Below are 16,917 nucleotides of genomic sequence, written 5' to 3'. Positions count from 1 at the left end.
CCCTGGCAAAGCCCTCTGAGGGTGTGCGTTGGTGGGGCACTTGCTTGCCACAGGTGCAACTCCATTGTGGCCCAAAGTTGCAGTCCCATCCATTATGCCAGAGCTGGCAAGTAGGCAACTCTGCCCCAGTGATACCACCTTGGCATGTACTTAGGGAGACAGCCTCTTGATTTCACCCCAACACAGTGACCTAGCATGGAAGGGCCTCACCACCACATCGGCAACATTTTACCCTCATTCTATCTGACTGGGTATCCCATAAGGTGGGAAGCTTTGTAGACAGGGTCTCTGCCTGGGCAAGGACTCACTGTATAGACTCAGATCCACCTACCTTCAACTCTCTAGTGCTGGGATTAGTATGTACCATCATGCCTGGAGTGGCAGCCCCCCCTTTTTGGGGGGGGGGTTTGAGACAGGGTTTCCCTGTAGTTTCTAGAGCCTGTCCTGGAACTAGCTCTTATAGACCAGGCTGGCCTCGAACTCACAAAGATCTACCTGTCTCTGCCTCCTGAGTGCTGGGATTAAAGGTGTGCGCCACCACTGCCCAGATTTTTTTCGAGACAGAATCTTGCTATGCAGTCCTGGTTGACCTGGTACTTGAGGCAACCTCCTGCCTCAGCATTCCAAGTACTGGAATAACAAGCGTGAACGACTGACTGGGGACCCCCAAATGCACACACATACCCCGAGACACCGCAGTCACAGCAGTGCACAGAAGGTCATCTTCTTTAGACAGGGGATAAACAAGGCTGCCTAGCCCAGAGAGCCTGATCACTCAGGGCTAAGCTACAACAAACATCAAGGAGATACAATGAAAGGGGCAGCTGTCAGATTTGGTCTTGAACTTGGAGGTGGACGAATGCTGACTGTGAATGCTGAATGCTTCCTTCGGGAAGAGCAGGAGTCGAAGTGTGGGGTAGCCTGGATGACTGGGTTGGGAGGGAAGGCACTCGGCTCAGTCTCCTGTCCCCACCCATGCAAGAGCTGGTTGTTCCTCGCCTTTCAGTGGCCCAGAGGCTGTTCCTGGTTGAGCCTCTGGAAGAAGCTTTTGCCGAACTCGTAAGTGCTGATCATGATAGCACAGGAGGGAGCGGCCTTGATGATCCTTGGGAGGAAACCTGTGATGGGAGGTCAGAGCTTGGTTAGGGGCCCAGGTCCCTTCCCACTCACACTTAAGAACATGGATGTTCATAGAACAAGAACACGTGCACAGACAGGAACCCACCTGCAAAGAGTCCCCTGGTGCCCGATTCAGCTTGGATTCTCCGAAGCAGGAGCCAGGTGGAATCAACTCTTGGGGGCTTCACTGCAGATTCAAGGCCCAGGTCAGTAGTACCCAGTTTGGGCCCTGCCTGCCCTCCGCCTTGACTAGCCCCAGCTCACCTCTCACGGCCTCCACTGCTCCCAGTGCGATCTGCCGCTGGGTCTTCACCACATCGAAGGGTAGAGTGAGGGTGGCAGCCACCTGGTGGGATGGCAAGAGGGCTCGGCTCGACCATTCCGGCCCTTCCATAGCTCCCGGGAGGGACTAAGGCATCTCAAAGATGTCTGAGGAAAGTGAGCAGGCTCCCTGGCAGGCACTGCTATGTGGGGACTTTCTGGGCATCCCTACTAACTTACACTCAGGGTCCTGTAGAACACCCCTGGTGGCCTCACCCCCAACCCAGTCAGCTCACCATTCCTGAAATGCCACCAGCCACAAAGCTGATGCCCACGGATGTCTGGTCCTTTGGTCTCAGCCCGTTCAGCCAGCCCTTCACCAGCTCGTAGTTGAACCAGTACAGAGCTTGGGAAGTAGACACACTCATTAAAGGTGGGGGCCAAGGAGTGGGCTCCAGACTTCTCACCTCCCACCCACAGCCAGACCCCTCCCTGCCAAGTCCATATCACAAATAAGGACCCCAAGGCTCGGAGAAGTGACGAGTTCATGGCCATTAGTAACAAAGGAGGAACTTGGCTGAAGAGTCCTTGAATATTATCCAAGGGCTCTTTTACCCTATGCCCTGAACCCAAGTGCCTACCTGAGAAGGGCACATCTCGAAGGGCTGTGGGACCCCAGCCCAGCCACAGTGAGCGCCAGCCCCCCTGGGCCACCGAAGCTTGAACACAGGTAGCCAGCTCCCGGTATGACACGTGCTGAGCCTGTAGCTTGGTGCGCACAAGCTCCAAGGGGCTGACCACTGTCACAGTGCCCATGCGGGCGAGGGCACCAGCCACCATGGGTGCGTAGAGGTCAGAGGTCAAGGACTGACCACACAGGAAAGCTTTGAGTTGGTCGTAGGCAGTGAAGTAGATGGCAGTAGCTGGCACAGTCATCACCCTGGGAGCATGAAGAGGCAGAAGTCACCTAAGGGCTCCCAGTCCTTTCAAGCATTCCCTCCCTCACCCTGCCAAGAGGATCAAGGGAAGGAAACACCCCACAGGGGGGTACTCACAGGGTGGCTGGGAGGCCGCTCCACAGGGTCCTAGTGCCCTCATGCCTCACGATCTTCACAAAGGCATCCTGATCAAGCCAGCACGGGCCCAGGGGAAAGAAGATGGACGCGAGCAAGGTCCATCACAGACTTGTGATGGATTGGCTCAGGACTGGCCCGATGCCCTCAGCCTCTGCCCATAGTCCTGAGTCCTGATAAGAGCTAGTTAGCCCCTCAGGCTTCCACAGATGCAACTCCTCATACGACTCTGGGGGGGTCTCCTACTCACCCATTAAAACCTTAGTACCAGAGTGCTGGTCTAGCATGCATTAGCATATTAAGGTCATGGTTTTGATTCTCAGCATCAGGACCAGAAGTCCTTCTGGGAGAATCCCAGGCATGTCCTTTCTACACCAACTGGTCAGCCACACCTCAGGGACACCGTGGCTCCTTACCAAGGTGCCAGTGAATCGAGTCGGATCCTGAAACCAGGTGGCACAGCGAGTGCCGTTGGGGCACAGGTACAGGGGCTCCAGGACACCGTTGCAGTAGAGGAGGCACTTCCCTGGGGATTGTAGAGTAGAGGGTGCTGGAGAAAGGGGGCGGGCATTAGGGCAGCAGGGCCTGGAAACTAGCTGGGTGGCAGAGCTGGTGGAGCGTCCTGTATAGGACTGAAGGCTGGCTAATGTGACCTAGAAGTACTAGTACTAGGTACTAGTCTATGACCAAGGGCACCCAAGGGACACTGGGACACGTCTTCCCTGAGCCCTTCCAGGCTCCTGTGACTTGGGGCACTCACATTTGGTGTAAGAGAGACTCCAGAATCTGGAAGGAGGTGTCAATTCTGAAATACAAGTCGTCCACGGTGATCAGGAATGTTCCCCACACAGGTATCCATCTCAGGAAGATCCTTACTTTGTCCACCCTCAGTCTGGCTCCAGGTTCAGGTACTCACCGCTGGCTACTGAGGGCCTCTGAGACTGAAGGCGGACCTTCACCACATCCAGGGGTGTCACTGGGGAAGGAAGAAGGTCTGAAGGCTCCTCAGGTACCCCACTCACCCTCTTCATCAGGACCCAAACTGCCTCCAACCACTAGCCCACATCAACCCTCAGCTGCCCGCGTCCCATCCCTAGGGCTTACTGAAGAGGGAGGTGACCACAGCCCCAGTTCCTGAGGCCACCATCTGCTGAAGGGGGCTAATGCCCCCAGGATCCTGATCATCCATCTTGGAGGTTCAATCCTGAAAAACAAACCGCGATCAAATGGCGTTTACCTCCTGACAAGAACGCCCTGGGGAGAGACAAGCACAGCACGAGGGAAGGCACACGGGGACTTCACAGCGTACTCAGGGCTCATCCAGAGCTTGCCTTCATAACCTTGGAAATATGTAAACGTCTTCACTTTGTGAAAGGGGAAACTAAGGCTCAAGACGTGCGGTGACCTTCAAGGTTACGTCACTAGTTTGGAAAGAAGCTACAACAGCCGTTGGCCCTGGCCATTTCCTCAGCCACATGCTTACTATGCACCTCCAGACTTCAGAGGCCAAAAGATCGAAACACCTGGGCCTTGCCCCTCCACCCAACATCTATCGGGGCGGCCACATGAGCACCCTGGACGAGGGGAGGTGGAGCTGGGCATCAAGAGAAACGTGTAAACAAATCTGGTGATAGAGATGAAGGTCCATATTGCCTCTCGAGATTGCAGGCCCTCCCCCACACTGCCGGCCCAGGCAAGACCGGCCAAGGCCAGGAGGCCACTCTCTGTCTCCTCTCTCTCTTAAATACAAGCCGCGCGGGCTCAACCGAGACGGAAGCAGAGACCCGGTAACAAACCCGCTCTCCGAGATTCGGCCGCACTCCATGCCCAGGCCCAAGCAAGGGGCGCCTGCCGAGGCCCACCGCATCCCCGAGCCACGACTGGGGTTCCCGGGGACCCTCGGAGAACCCACTCCAGTTCCGGCCCGCCCACCTGGCTTTGAGCCGGTGCTTGCGCCGCGCTGCGCCAGGGGCCTGGCGGGCCCATAGCGGCTCCGCGGCCGGTGCAGGGTCCGCGCGCGCCCGCTTCGCACAGCGGCCGCCTAGGAGAGCGGCGGAGCTGACCCCGCCCCCAGCGGCGCTAAGCTCCGCCCCGCGGGCCGACTGGCCGCGCGCACGGAGTGCAGCGGGACCCGCCCCCACCCACCCGAGTCCCGCCCTTGCGCCGCGGCCCCGTGGGCGGGTCCCCACCGCCCCGAGCTCCCCGCAGCCCGCAGGTCAAGGTCGTCGACTGCCCGGCGCGTGCACCCAGCTGCGGTAACTCTATCCCGCCCGCGCCCCGCAGGAGCGCTGCCCGGGGAGTCCGGACCTGCGATCGCTGGGACTTTGCAGACCGCGTGGGTACTGCTGCTCCGCGCCCTCTCTAAGGCAGTGGCCTCGAGGGTCGGTTCTTCAAGGTCATCAGAGCGTGGAGCAGCAACGGCAAACATTCGCCCACTGAGCCGCGTAGCGGAAGTGGACAATTTATGGCAGGAATTATCATCCTTTTCATTTCTGGATGATGAAACGAGGTTGCAACCCCGGAATGCTTTATATGGGGCAGGGCAGTTTGTTACCTGGGCCTGGCGTGCGGCCTGGGCAGTTTTACAGGACCGCTTCGGGCTCCGGGGACACCCCACCCCGTAAGAGCATGGAACAGGAAAGAAAAACTGTTTCGCGGCTGGTCTCAAACTCTTAACGGCCTTTAAAAGTCAAAACTTTTTTCCCCCTTTTTAAGATGATTTATGTAACCTTGGCTGGTCAGTGTAGGCCAGAATGGCCTCAACAAAAACTTTTCGTAGTAGGTTATTATTGACATAGGCGCCTCCATTTTACGGACTACAAAACACTCAAAGTTAAAACTTCAGCTTCTGCCTTCCCAGGTATCAGCTCTGTTTCCGCACCAGCTCAGCACCCGCATCGCCCGCCTCGCCTTTAAGACTTAGACACTGGCGTGGTACTCATTCTAACAAACGCGACCACGCGGTGTGAGCATGCACCTTTAAGAAGAATGGGCCGCGGCTTCGACGTCACTACCTTCTCCGCCCCTCGGGCCCCAACTGGTCGCGCACAGCGCTGGAGCCGCCCAGCCAGCCCGGCTAGCACGTGGATTCCAAGGGGCCAACCATAACTTTTCCCTGAGAAAACCCTTGCGGCTTCTCCGCTGCTCGGAACCTCCAGCTTTGGGGGCGGAGTGAGAGCAAGCGGGTGGTTAGGAAAGCAGCCAATGATCAAAAGGCCCCGGTAATCGGTTGGCGGAGAGGCTGAGGCGGGAGGAGTCACAGGGTAAGGGTCGAGAGTACCCTGGGCAGTAGACCGTTCCTTGTCCTTCGCTGTCTCTTTTCACCCTAAGCCCGGTTTCAAAGTGACACAAAAGTCATTTCACAAACAGTTTAATTGGGAACCCAGCCCCCGCTAAGGTCCTTTCAACCTCAAAATTAATGATTTATCAAGTTTCAGAGCAGAGATTATTTTCCTGTACTGTAGAGGAGAAAATACTCTCTCTCTCTCTCTCTCTCTCTCTCTCTCTCTCTCTCTCTCTCTCTCTCTCTCTCTCTCTCTCTCTCTCTCTCTCTCTCTCTCATTTATGATTTGGAGGTTTGGTTTTGTTTCTCTTGGTTTTGAAACAGGGTCTCCCGAAGTTCAGGCTAACCCCAAGCCCCGTGTTTAGGATAAAATAACCTTGAACTGAACCTCCTGCCTTGCAGATGCTGGGATTACAGGCACGAGCAACCGTTGACCATCTCTGGTTAATACTTTCCTTATCCTATGCTCCCGAGTTTACAGATGGAAAAAAGAGTCCCCTGAAGTCATTCAAAAGAACCAGCTGTCCTGGAGGTCACTCTGCCCCAGCAACACCGCCCACATACCTCAAGTTACTGGCCTGTAATGTCCGAGGCCGTCTGCAGCCTGGAGAGGTCGTGCGTGGGTGAGCAGGCATCGGAGTCGCTCCCATAGGGTTGACAAACGGGGACAAGAACCTTTACACAGCTGAGAAACAGCAAAGCCCTCATCAGACATGCCGCAAGCCTGGAGGCCGAGGAGGCAGTGGCTACTGACCTGCCTGACTGAGTGGGCCACTCTGTGTCGACTGGGGCCCTGGCGGCAGCACGTGACCAACAAACGGATGAAAAGACCCAAACAACCCCTGCGCACTGAGAGGACTGAGAAACCGTGCCAGGTCCTGCCTAGCCAGGAGCCCTGGGACAAGCGCGGAGACCCCTCCAGACTGCATCCCCAAGGTCTATGGAGACATTGACGGGTGGAGGCAGTACCACCAGCACCCCTTCCTCACCTCTTTGTGTAGTGGAACCTTCCAGAGGCAAAGTGCCAGAGCTTCTGTCCAGCCACTGCATTCTGCCCCACCCTCCAAGGAAAAATCCAAATCCCAGGCCCAGGGAGGGCTACATGTAACACATGACCAGTGGAATGGAAGGGAGAGAAGGGGAGGGAGAGCCCTAGAGAAATGGAGAAAAGTGGGCCAGCGTTGTGGTGATGTCCTATGACGCAGAGAATGGCAGACTTGACCACCTGTTTATTTCAGTGATTTTGTTTTATTTTGTTTTTTTTTTCTTTTTTAAATTCACCTATTTACATGCCAGCCACAGACACACACCCCCATCCCCATCCTCCTCTCTCATTCTTTCCCCCTCATGGTTTGGATTTTTCAAGACAGACTTTCTCTGTGTAGCCCTGGCTATCTCGGAACACGCTTTGTAAGATCAGGCTGGCCTCGAACTCACAAAGATGCGCCTGTTTTTGCCTCCCTAGTGTTGGGACTAAAGGCGTGCCCCATGCCTGCCAGAATATTTTATCTATTTTGATTTTGAGAAAGAGAGGAGGGAACTTATTATGTAGACTAGGCTAACCTAAAAGTCATTATGTAGACCAGGCTGGTCTTGAACTTTCAGAGATCCATCTGTCTCTGCCTCCTGAATGCTTGAATTAAAGGTGTACACCACCATGCCCACCCCCAAAGAATGGTTTTGTTTTGAAATTTAAGTTGAATTTAAGACTACAACTCAGTGTTAGCGTATGGACTTAGCACTCACAAGGCCCTGGGCTCAATCCTCAGCATTACTAAACAAACAAGCAAAAACTGTGACTATCTAGCTTAGCCCTGATGGCAACAGCCTCCCTGGCTTTCTCCTCCTACTTGGTGGCTTGAGTAGCAGTGGTGAATGTGCCTGAATCCCAGCACTTCACTTGAGAGACCCTGAGTGTGGCCTGAAGCCCTTCCACACCCAGCCTCCATTCTGGCTTTGGAGCCAGATTTGTAAGTGTCTATTGTGTGAAGCTGTTTAGGGACGTATAATAGCTGTCGATAGTCTCACGGGCCTAAACCCTGACCCGCCAGGACAATCCCAAGAAGTCTTTCTAGCCATTCGATTTCATAAGGAAAAAAAAAAAAACCAAAAAAACGATAAGACAGTTGGTCTTCCTCATTAAAGCCTTGTTTGCAACAGCTCCAAACTATGACAGAGAATTGCTAAGTGCCTGATGTCTGATGATCAACCTCGCACATGAAAGGCAATCAGAGATCTGTAGCCTAATGTAAAACAATCTCAAAGGTCAGATGCCTGGGCTGGGAACGTGGCTCAGAAGTAGAATGCTCCCCGGCATCAAACCAGAAAGCTGAACAGCAGGCTACTCTTGGACGCTTGCTCGTAGCAGGACCGCCACTGCCCCCTAGGGGACATTTTTGAAATATATGAAGTTAGTGCCACTTTGGATCATCAAAAAACGAAAGTTTGGAAATGTCCTGTAAACAGTCTGATACAAAATGAAATTTAAACAAACAACCAAACAAAACCCACATCTCTAAGTTTTCCCCTTTAAAAATTTACACGCAATCACACGCGTGACAAACTTGTTCACAATTACCAGACTTAGCTGACAGCTTCATCCCATTTTCTGTGTATGATGTATGTATGTGCAGATGTGTGTGCGTGGAGACCAGCACCAAACAGGGATCTCATTTCTCAAGTATTGTCTACTTTTTTTTTTGAGATGGGGAAGCTAACTAATCTGGAGCTTCCTACAGTAGTCTAGGCTAACCAGTCAGCAGTCCTATAAAGGTATGACATAATACTCAGCTTTGTAGTAGGCCCTGGGGATCCGACCTGGGCACCTACGCTTGCAAAGCAAATAATTTATCAGCGGGGCTGGCACTCCAGCCCCTATGCTTGAGACAGGGTTTATCTGTAGCTTTGGAGCCTGTCCTGGAACTAGCTATTGTAGACCAGGCTGGCCTCGAACTCACAGAGGTCCCTGCCTCTGCCTCCCGAGTGCTGGGATTAAAGGCATGTGCCACCACCGCCCAGACTTTTTTTTTTTTAAGTTTATCTTGTCTGCATGGATATGTGTGCACCAGACTACAAAAGCCAGAGGAGGGCTTCTGATTCTCTTGGGACCAGAGTTAGAGACAACTGTGAGCCGCCGTGTGGGTGCTGGGAATCGAACTCGGGTCCTCTGCAGCCGCAACAAATGTTTTTAACTACCGATACAACTTCCTAGTGTCCCCAATTCTTTAATATTTTTTTTCCAGTGTGGGAAAGATGGCTCAGTGGTTAAGAGCACTGGCTGCTCTTTCAGAGGACTGGGGTTCGATTCCTAACACCGAGAACGCTGACAACATCTGTAACTCCAGTCCCAGGGGATCTGACACCCTCTTTTGACCTCTGTAGGCAAAGCACACCTGTGGTGCAAAGGCAAAACACCCATATACATAAATAAAATAAATGTTTTAATTATAGTAAGAATGTTTACTAATCATTGAAATTTCCAGGAACAAAATCACCATGGATTCTAAGAAAACCATGGTTTATCTTTCTCCTTTATATTACAGCTTAAACTTTACCCTGTCTCCTAAGTGTTAGGTGTAGGAAGACCATAGGACTTATGTCTTTCATGAACGCCCAGAACTTGCTACGTAGCTGAAGCTGGCCTTGAACTCCCTGCTCTGCCTAGCACTTCACTGCTGAACATTAAAGGAGAGCTGGGGAGCAGGTATTATCAGAAACAGGCTTTGGAGCCTGGGGTGGGGCAGGCCTCACGGTGTTTGTTGCACACAGTTCCCACTGCCTCTGGGAACCGTGAGTCCGGTTTAGCAGAGCGTGCTGGTGTTGTGTGGAGATTTTTATCACACTTTTAGCAGTTCCTTTCCCAAGGGCATTCTGCTGTCACAAACAAGGCCTGAGAATAAGGCTGGGGAGGGGTGGGGTGGGAAGGTGTAAATTACCCATGGGCCAAGAAACAGGAACAGTAACTGTACCTACCACAAAGGTTTGTGTTGCAGAGTCAAGGAGGGCTCAGGGAAAGACTGATGAAAACCACAGTGAGTATTAGCAGGGCATAGGCCGTGTTCTGGTAGTTCTGGTCGCTTTGGCTTTGAGGTTTGTTTTGATTTGTATCTTTTGGGAGGAGGTCTCAAAAGAGCCCAGGCTGGCCACTGATTTTGAACTCTGAACCCTCCTGCCTCTACCTCCCACATGCTAGGATTATGGGTGTAACTATCACTCCTGGTTTATGAAGTGCTGGGGTTCAAACCCTGTGTTTCCTTATGCTAGGCAAGCACTTACTAAGTCACAGCCTTAGCCTGTTTTTGGTTTGTTTATAGAGACAGAGCCTTGCTCTGTAGACTAAGTATCCTTTGTTTGGTTGTTTTTTTTATTTTTTATTTTTTTTGGTTTTTCCAGACAGGGTTTTCCTGTAGTTTCTAGAGCCTGTCCTGGAACTAGCTCTTGTAGACCAGGCTGGCCTCAAACTCAGAGATCCGCCTGCCTCTGCCTCCCAAGTGCAGGGATTAAAGGCGTGCGCCACTACCGCCCGGCTGGTTTATTTTTTAGTATTTTTGAGGCAGGATCTTACACTGTAATCAAGGCTAACCTTGACTGTTGGCTCTCCTGCTGAGCTTCCTAAGTGAACAGTGGCATTCCTGAGACTTGCTCACTTCTTTGGGTACTGAAGTCTCAGTGGAAAAGGTAGTTTGTCGGCTAGGCACTGGTGGCGCACACCTTTAATCCCAGCACTCAGGAGGCAGAGGCAAGTGGATCTCTGTGAGTTCAAGGCAGGCCTGGTCTACAGAGCAAGTTCCAGCACAGTTTCCAAAGCTACACAGAGAAACCCTGTCTTGAAAAAAAGAAGAAAGAAAGAAAATGTCGGAGACCAGCTTTGACAAGGATACCACTTACCAGGGTAGGGGCATGGGGATTGGAAAAATAAGTAAAGAGAACAAAGACACAAGTAAAAATAATAAAACAGAAACTTAGAATAGTATCAGGAAGGAGTTCCAGTGAGTACTGAAAATTGCCCGCGTTTAATTTCCATTTGCTTAAATATCCCGCCCCAAAAGGTAGGAATAAGATAAAAAAAACTGCATTAACATGGTTGTGTTGGACCCTAGAGTCCAATCACCGAGGGGGAGTTGCCCCCCAGAGACTGTCTCTCACACCACAGCTGATGTACAAGCATGAGGATTTTATTAATTCTACCATGACAGGATCTTCTAGCAGTCAGGAGGCTAGAAAGACCCCGAATGGCTGGTACAGGCTATTTTTTTTTTTGTTTTTTCGAGACAGGGTTTCTCTGTAGCTTTGGAGCCTGTCCTGGAACTAGCTCTTGTAGACCAGGCTAGTCTCAAACTCACAGAGATCCGCCTGCCTCTGCCTCCTGAGTGCTGGGATTAAAGGCGTGCGCCACCACCGCCCAGCCATGGTACGGGGCTATTTTTAAAGGGAAAAACTACAGAAGGAAGGGGGTGTCTGGTGATTGTTCTTTAACTATTATGATTGGCTTATTCAAAAGGGCTATTATCAATAATTGGCTGGAGAGTGGTTGCCAGATCAGATGAGGTAAGGGAAAACATCTGAGGGTCACTTTGCCCCTTTCCCAGGGCCTAAGTCAAAACATCAGTCACTGAGTCAACACCTAAGGATTAGGGTTATCTTGTCTCTATTCAATAACTGAGTTCTATTTGGTGGGCAATTGTTAGGTCCTTGGTTCCCAGGGGAGGGGGGAGCATTACTGAGACTGAGAGTTGTCAGAAATGGCTTCAGAGTTCCACAGTACAAGGAATGAACAGACCAGCTGAAGGGTTAGGGGCTATACTTTTAGGTAAACATTCTGTTGCCAGAACAAGACAAGTAACAGTGAGACCCTAGACCAAAACATTCTGTAGGCAAACCATGCCCTGAGTGGAATCCATTGTTATCTTCCTCAGAGAGTAGGAGCCTAGTTGGATTCTTAGTCTTTTGTCTGAGGGAGAAACAGATCTACTTCTTAATACCTAAAATACCAGAGCTGGATATTAGCCACACGTGTTGTCGGAACTGTTGACAACAGCCTTGAGAGAGCAGAAATCTGATTTAAATCAGGGTGGAATGGAGTCTTGACCTTTGCTTGAGGTAGAAACAGATCTACTTCTTTTTTAAAATTTCTTCCTTCCTTCCTTCCTTCCTTCCTTCCTTCCTTTTTTTCTTTCTTTTGTTTATTTGGTTTTTCACAATAGAGTTTCCCAGTAACTTTGGAACCTGTCCTGGAACTCACTCTGTAGCCCAGGCTGGCCTCGAACTCACAGCCATTCACTTGTCTCTCTGCGTCTCGAGTACTGGGATTAAAAGTGTGTACCACCACCACCACCTGGATCAGATATACATCTTAATACCTGAAATACCAGGTCTGGATATTAGCCATGCTTGAACTGTTGACAATAACCTTGAAGGACCAGAAGTTCCAACTCTCTGACCTTTAGTCAAGGTAGAATGGACACATACCCATGGGCCCTGTCAAGAAAAAGAAGAAAAGAAAGGTGCTTTGTGACCCAGAAAAGTGCCCTGTGTGGGCAGCTGCTGGTCTCATCCCTCCATCCCTGCAGCCTTCGCTCCTCTGCTCCTTTCTGGGCTCCTGGTGAGGCTACTGAGGTCGGGGAAGGGTGGCTTCCCGGGCTGCAGACAGATCATAAAATTAGTCACAGGAACCCTTTGATGTCCTAAAAAAAAAAATCTCTGCTTTGAATGTGCCATTTTACAAGCTATCTTCACATCCATTATCCCATTTGGACTTCACATGACTGTGGGCAGGGTGTGCCAAGGTTGCTGTGTGCCCATTCCAAAGAGGAGGAAACAGAGTTCCTGGCGAGTTAAGGAGGAAACTGAGTTCCTGGCAGTTAAGTGGTGTTGTGCAGCCATTTTCCCTGAGTTGAAACGTTCTGGAGGCTCCTAAGACTCAAGAAGGGAAGATCTAAAGTAAGGCTACTTAAGCCTTAGGAAGTCCCTGAAATTTACCAGAATCTCAAATCCTCCCAACCAAGATTATATAAACAGTGGAGGGCAGGAGAGGAGGGGAGGGCAAAGCAGAGGGAAGGAGAGGAGGACAGGGAAGGAGAGGTTCTGACCAGCCCGGCTACCTTTGGCCGTCCTGAGAGGCTAAGGGTTTCAGCTCCGTGAGTCATCGCCATGCTGGGGCAGGCTTCGGATGCAGCTGAGTCACCCGTGCCCCTGTCAGCAACTCCAACCAACTCATTGGTTCACCAAGGTGTGTAACTTGTCACGAGTTCCCTCTCCCGGGGGAGGAGATCTTTATGTCTCTCCAGGAATAGCGTCCCGCAATACAAGTGACGCCTGAACGGGGTTGACAGGACCAAAGATGAGTCTGAGAAGAGTGGTCACATAGCCCCTGCAATGGGTACTGAAGCATCCCCAGAGGAAATCCCGGTGAGGCCCCCTCTCCCTGTGTGCTCTGGGATGGCGTACCTCCTTGTAGTGGTGGTCACATGCCCACTGTGGTGGACGACAGGACATGCAGCCGATGCTGAGCTAAGGAGGAAATATATGTGGAGGGAATCCAAGGATGGCCATCAATCCTCTGCTTGGTGTGGGGTGGCCTCCTTGATGAGTAGGGTCCACCTCATGAGTACAGGATGTCCCCCAAACAGTTGACGGAGTAAAGACTGTATTACAGTCCCTAAAATTAGCATATCCAGGAGGTGATGGTAAACAAGCTGTGGTGGCAGTTGTGTGGCCCCTGCTATGGGTGTAAGACATTTCGGCTGAGGCCCGGATGTCTCCCCACAAGGGAGGAGTTACCACAGGAGGAGGCCACGCCATCGTTAGCTTCTGCATCAGCCTCTTCTATGTAAAATAAAGTAAAAGGTGATGATGGAGATATTGGGGCATTGGCAAACATTTTTTAATGTTTGTATCATTTATTATTATATTGTCATTACTATTATTATTATCATTTTAGACAGGATCTCTGTATGTCACCCTGGTTGTCCTGGACCTCACTATGTAGACTAGGCTGGCTTCAAACTTAGAGATCTGTCTACCTCTGTCTCCTGAGTTTAAGATTAAAGGCAGGTGTCATCCCATCCAGCTTCAGCAGACAAATTTAAATAGAATTCTGAAGAGGAAAAGAAATTCAAAGAACGTAAAAGATGGAATGGGAACAAAGATGCGTGGGGGACAAACAGAAAACAAACAGTAAAATGAGTGTCCTAAGCCTCCCAAAGCAATATTATACTAAATGGCAATGAAGAGACAAACAAGCTACAAGTAGGCTTTTTACTGGTATGTATTTAAGGTTTATTTGTGTGTGTGTGTGTGTGTGTGCATTCATGCCATTGAATAGAGGTCGGAGGATGACTAAGATCCCTCCCACCGTGTGTTGTTCCTCTCTTCCCATGGTGTGAGTCAGGTTTGATAGTAAGCATCTTCACCTGCCGAGCCTTCTTGCTGGCCCTCGTTTATTGTGTATTCTTTAACACCATCCCCCCAAGTACCCATTAATTGCCATAGTTCCTCAGTGAGGAATAGGACCTCTTCCTTCCGTGAGCTCCTCCCCCATGCAGGATGAAGCAGTGATAGGCCATGCCTCGTCCAGTCTTGTGAGGGTAACCATGACTGACGTGAGTTCCTGAGTGTAATGCTATGTCATGTCCACAGGACGCGGTTTTGCTGCATGCCTCCCCAACTCCTGACTGTTTCCTGCTCTTTCTGTGATGCTCGCTGGAGGGATAATGCAGATGTCTTACTTAGGGCCGGTACTGGCAAACTTAAAGCCAGGGACTAAAGGTGAAGAGAACACTTCTTAGATGTCAAAGACCCTTTACTGGGATCCGAAAAGTTGGAACTGGTGGGAAGAATCAGATGACGAGGAAGAGAGAGAAGGGAAAAGGTGATGTAAGGTCCTGTCCAACGCGCAATACACAGAGAACAAGACCCTGGCCCAGCCTGGGACTGATGCAAGAGACAATGGGAGCCCAGAGTGTTCTGTCTCTCAACTGCTTGAATTGGAAGAGTGTGGCAGCCTGGCTCATGAGGCTGTAGGGCATGGAATTTCCTAGTTAGGAATTTTACTGCTCAGACAAAACACCATGGCCACAGCAAGTCAGAGGGGAAAGGATTTATCTGGGTTACACTTCCATGTTGTTCATCACCGAGAGAACCTGGAAGCAGGAGCTGATGCAGAGGTCACGGAGGGTGTTGCTTGCTGATTTGTTCATTATGACTTGCTCAGTCTGCTTTCTTACAGAACCCAGGACCACCAGCCCAGGGATGGCACCACTGACAATGGGATGGGCCCTCCTCCATCAATCACTAATTAAGAAAATTCCCTACAAGCCAGGCGGTGGTGACACACACCTTTAATTCCAGCACTCTGGGAGACAGAGGCAGGCTGATCTCTGTGAATTCAAGGCCAGCCTGGTCGAAAGAATGAATCCCAACACAGCCTGGACTACACAAAGAAACCCTTTCTCAAAAATCAGAGAAAAAAAGAAGAGAAAAAGAAAGAAGGAAAGAAAGAAAGAAGGAAGAAAAATAGGTAGATAGAGAGATGATAGAAAAGACTTCCCTACAGGCTGTTTATTGAGGCATTTTCTCAAGTGAGCTTCCCTCCTCTCAGATGACTTTAGCTTGTGTCAAGTTGACATAAAACTAGCCAGCACAGATGGGCTTTATCTGAGTGCATTGAGACTGGAGAACTGTTTATCCTCCTTGAGACAAAATCTGCTCTGAGCAAAATCAGCTCTTCACAGACTAGCTCATAGGAGTCATTTGGGACGTTTGCTTATGGCCTGCTGAAGTTCTCATAAATATCAGGCCCTGGGGTCCGGTAAAGGAAGGCCAGTGTTATTAGGAAAATTAGACACGAGAGAGGAGGTGCTTGGTGCCCAGTTCTCTGAGGTTGATGGCTCCGTGGTTACAGGAGAATTTTTTTAACACTGGCTGATAAAAACCTTTAATCCTAGCACCCAGGAGGCATCTTTAAAACCTAATCAGCAGCTCACTAAAGATATTAAGCCTGTCCTGGTGGGTGGAAAATCCCTGGAGTATTTGGTGCACAGTACCTTGGGGAAGGGAGGCGATTAGAGATTTTGAACCCAGGCTTGGGCCCCTTCAGCAGGCTGGTATGGCTAAATGAAAGGCAAGGGCTTCAATGTTGGCTGGGAGTCTGTCTGAAAAAGGAAGCCAGCCCCAGCAGCAGGCATGACAGGTTATAGTGAGGGCTTTGGGCCTGAGCCAGACTAATTGGGCAAGCTGGCCCTGCTGACATCATCAGATGGGCCATGTAGTAACAGCAGCACCCCAGGATGAGGAAGCCAGAGGGCCCAAGGGAGACGTCCATAATTCTGAAGGTAGTATCTCCCAATCACAGCACTATACCCAAGGTTACTCTTTTAATGGAAACATTCATACGAGTGATAGAACTATTTTTTAAAGGAGAGGATTAAGAATGATTTATTGCTGGACAGTGATAGCACAAGCCTTTTTATTTTTTTATTTATTTTTTTATTTTATTATGTATACAGTATTCTATCTGTGTGTATGGCACCAAGCCATAAGAGGGCACCAGACCCCATTACAGATGGTTGTGAGCCACCATGTGGTTGCTGGGAATTGAACTCAGGACCTTTGGAAGAGCAGGCAATGCTCTTAACCGCTGAGCCATCTCTCCAGCCCCTTTTGTTTTGGTTTTTTGAGACAGGATTTCTCTGTGTAGCCTTAGCTGTCCTGGAACTTGCTCTGTAAACCAGGCTGGCCTCGAACTCAGAGAGATCCGCCTACCTAACCTCCCAAGTGTGGGGATTAAAGGGGTGTACCACCACTGCCTGGTATAGCAATACATTTTTACACAGGACAAACACCACACAGCAGGTGTAGCTACAGGTGTAATAGTGGCGCCATGTGTTCTGACTGCAACCAGCAGCATTTCTGATTGGATTTAAGGCTGGCCCCACGGGAAGAAATTCGTGTCTGGTGGTGTTAGTCAGGACAAAACCCTGTGTCTGGGGAGGCCCCATGGGAAAAGAGCTGTTCCTCTTTTGTTAAATGGATGTGGTGTGCCTGGCAAACTGCCTTAGACACCTGTAGATCATTATTACTGCCAGCCTCAATCAGAGGAAAACAACTTTTTTTTTTAATTTTTAAAATTACATGGTGTGTGTACACCAGAGAAACACTTTCGACAGTTAGTTTTCCTTCTAC

At 50.5% G+C, this 16,917-nt stretch overlaps 1 protein-coding gene across 9 annotated transcripts; it reads right to left on the bottom strand.

The window, feature by feature from the left end:
- Positions 1-708: 708 nt before the first annotated feature.
- Slc25a39 (solute carrier family 25 member 39) lies at positions 709-6,492 on the bottom strand. Of its 9 annotated transcripts, none has more exons than XM_038327799.2 (11): positions 6,301-6,492; positions 3,558-3,657; positions 3,370-3,429; positions 3,214-3,258; positions 2,870-3,003; positions 2,436-2,503; positions 2,022-2,320; positions 1,677-1,786; positions 1,384-1,465; positions 1,226-1,306; positions 709-1,118 (listed from the first exon to the last, which is right to left on the bottom strand). In XM_038327799.2, exons 2-11 carry the CDS (start codon positions 3,640-3,642, stop codon positions 1,003-1,005), a joined length of 1,080 nt encoding a protein of 359 aa, XP_038183727.1. In that variant the 5' UTR covers positions 3,643-3,657; positions 6,301-6,492; the 3' UTR covers positions 709-1,002. The 9 variants fall into 9 exon arrangements, with proteins under 9 accessions (XP_038183727.1, XP_038183726.1, XP_038183731.1 ...); XM_038327798.2 differs by having other exon boundaries at positions 6,315-6,492; XM_038327803.2 differs by lacking the exon at positions 6,301-6,492 and adding an exon at positions 5,008-5,031.
- Between the last annotated feature and the right edge of the window lie 10,425 nt (positions 6,493-16,917).

Source organism: Arvicola amphibius, chromosome 4, assembly GCF_903992535.2.
Source record: "Arvicola amphibius chromosome 4, mArvAmp1.2, whole genome shotgun sequence".
Classification (NCBI taxonomy): domain Eukaryota; kingdom Metazoa; phylum Chordata; class Mammalia; order Rodentia; family Cricetidae; genus Arvicola; species Arvicola amphibius.
The sequence above is the reverse complement of the archived record's forward strand: the minus strand, read 5'-3'. Positions and strand labels throughout refer to the sequence as shown.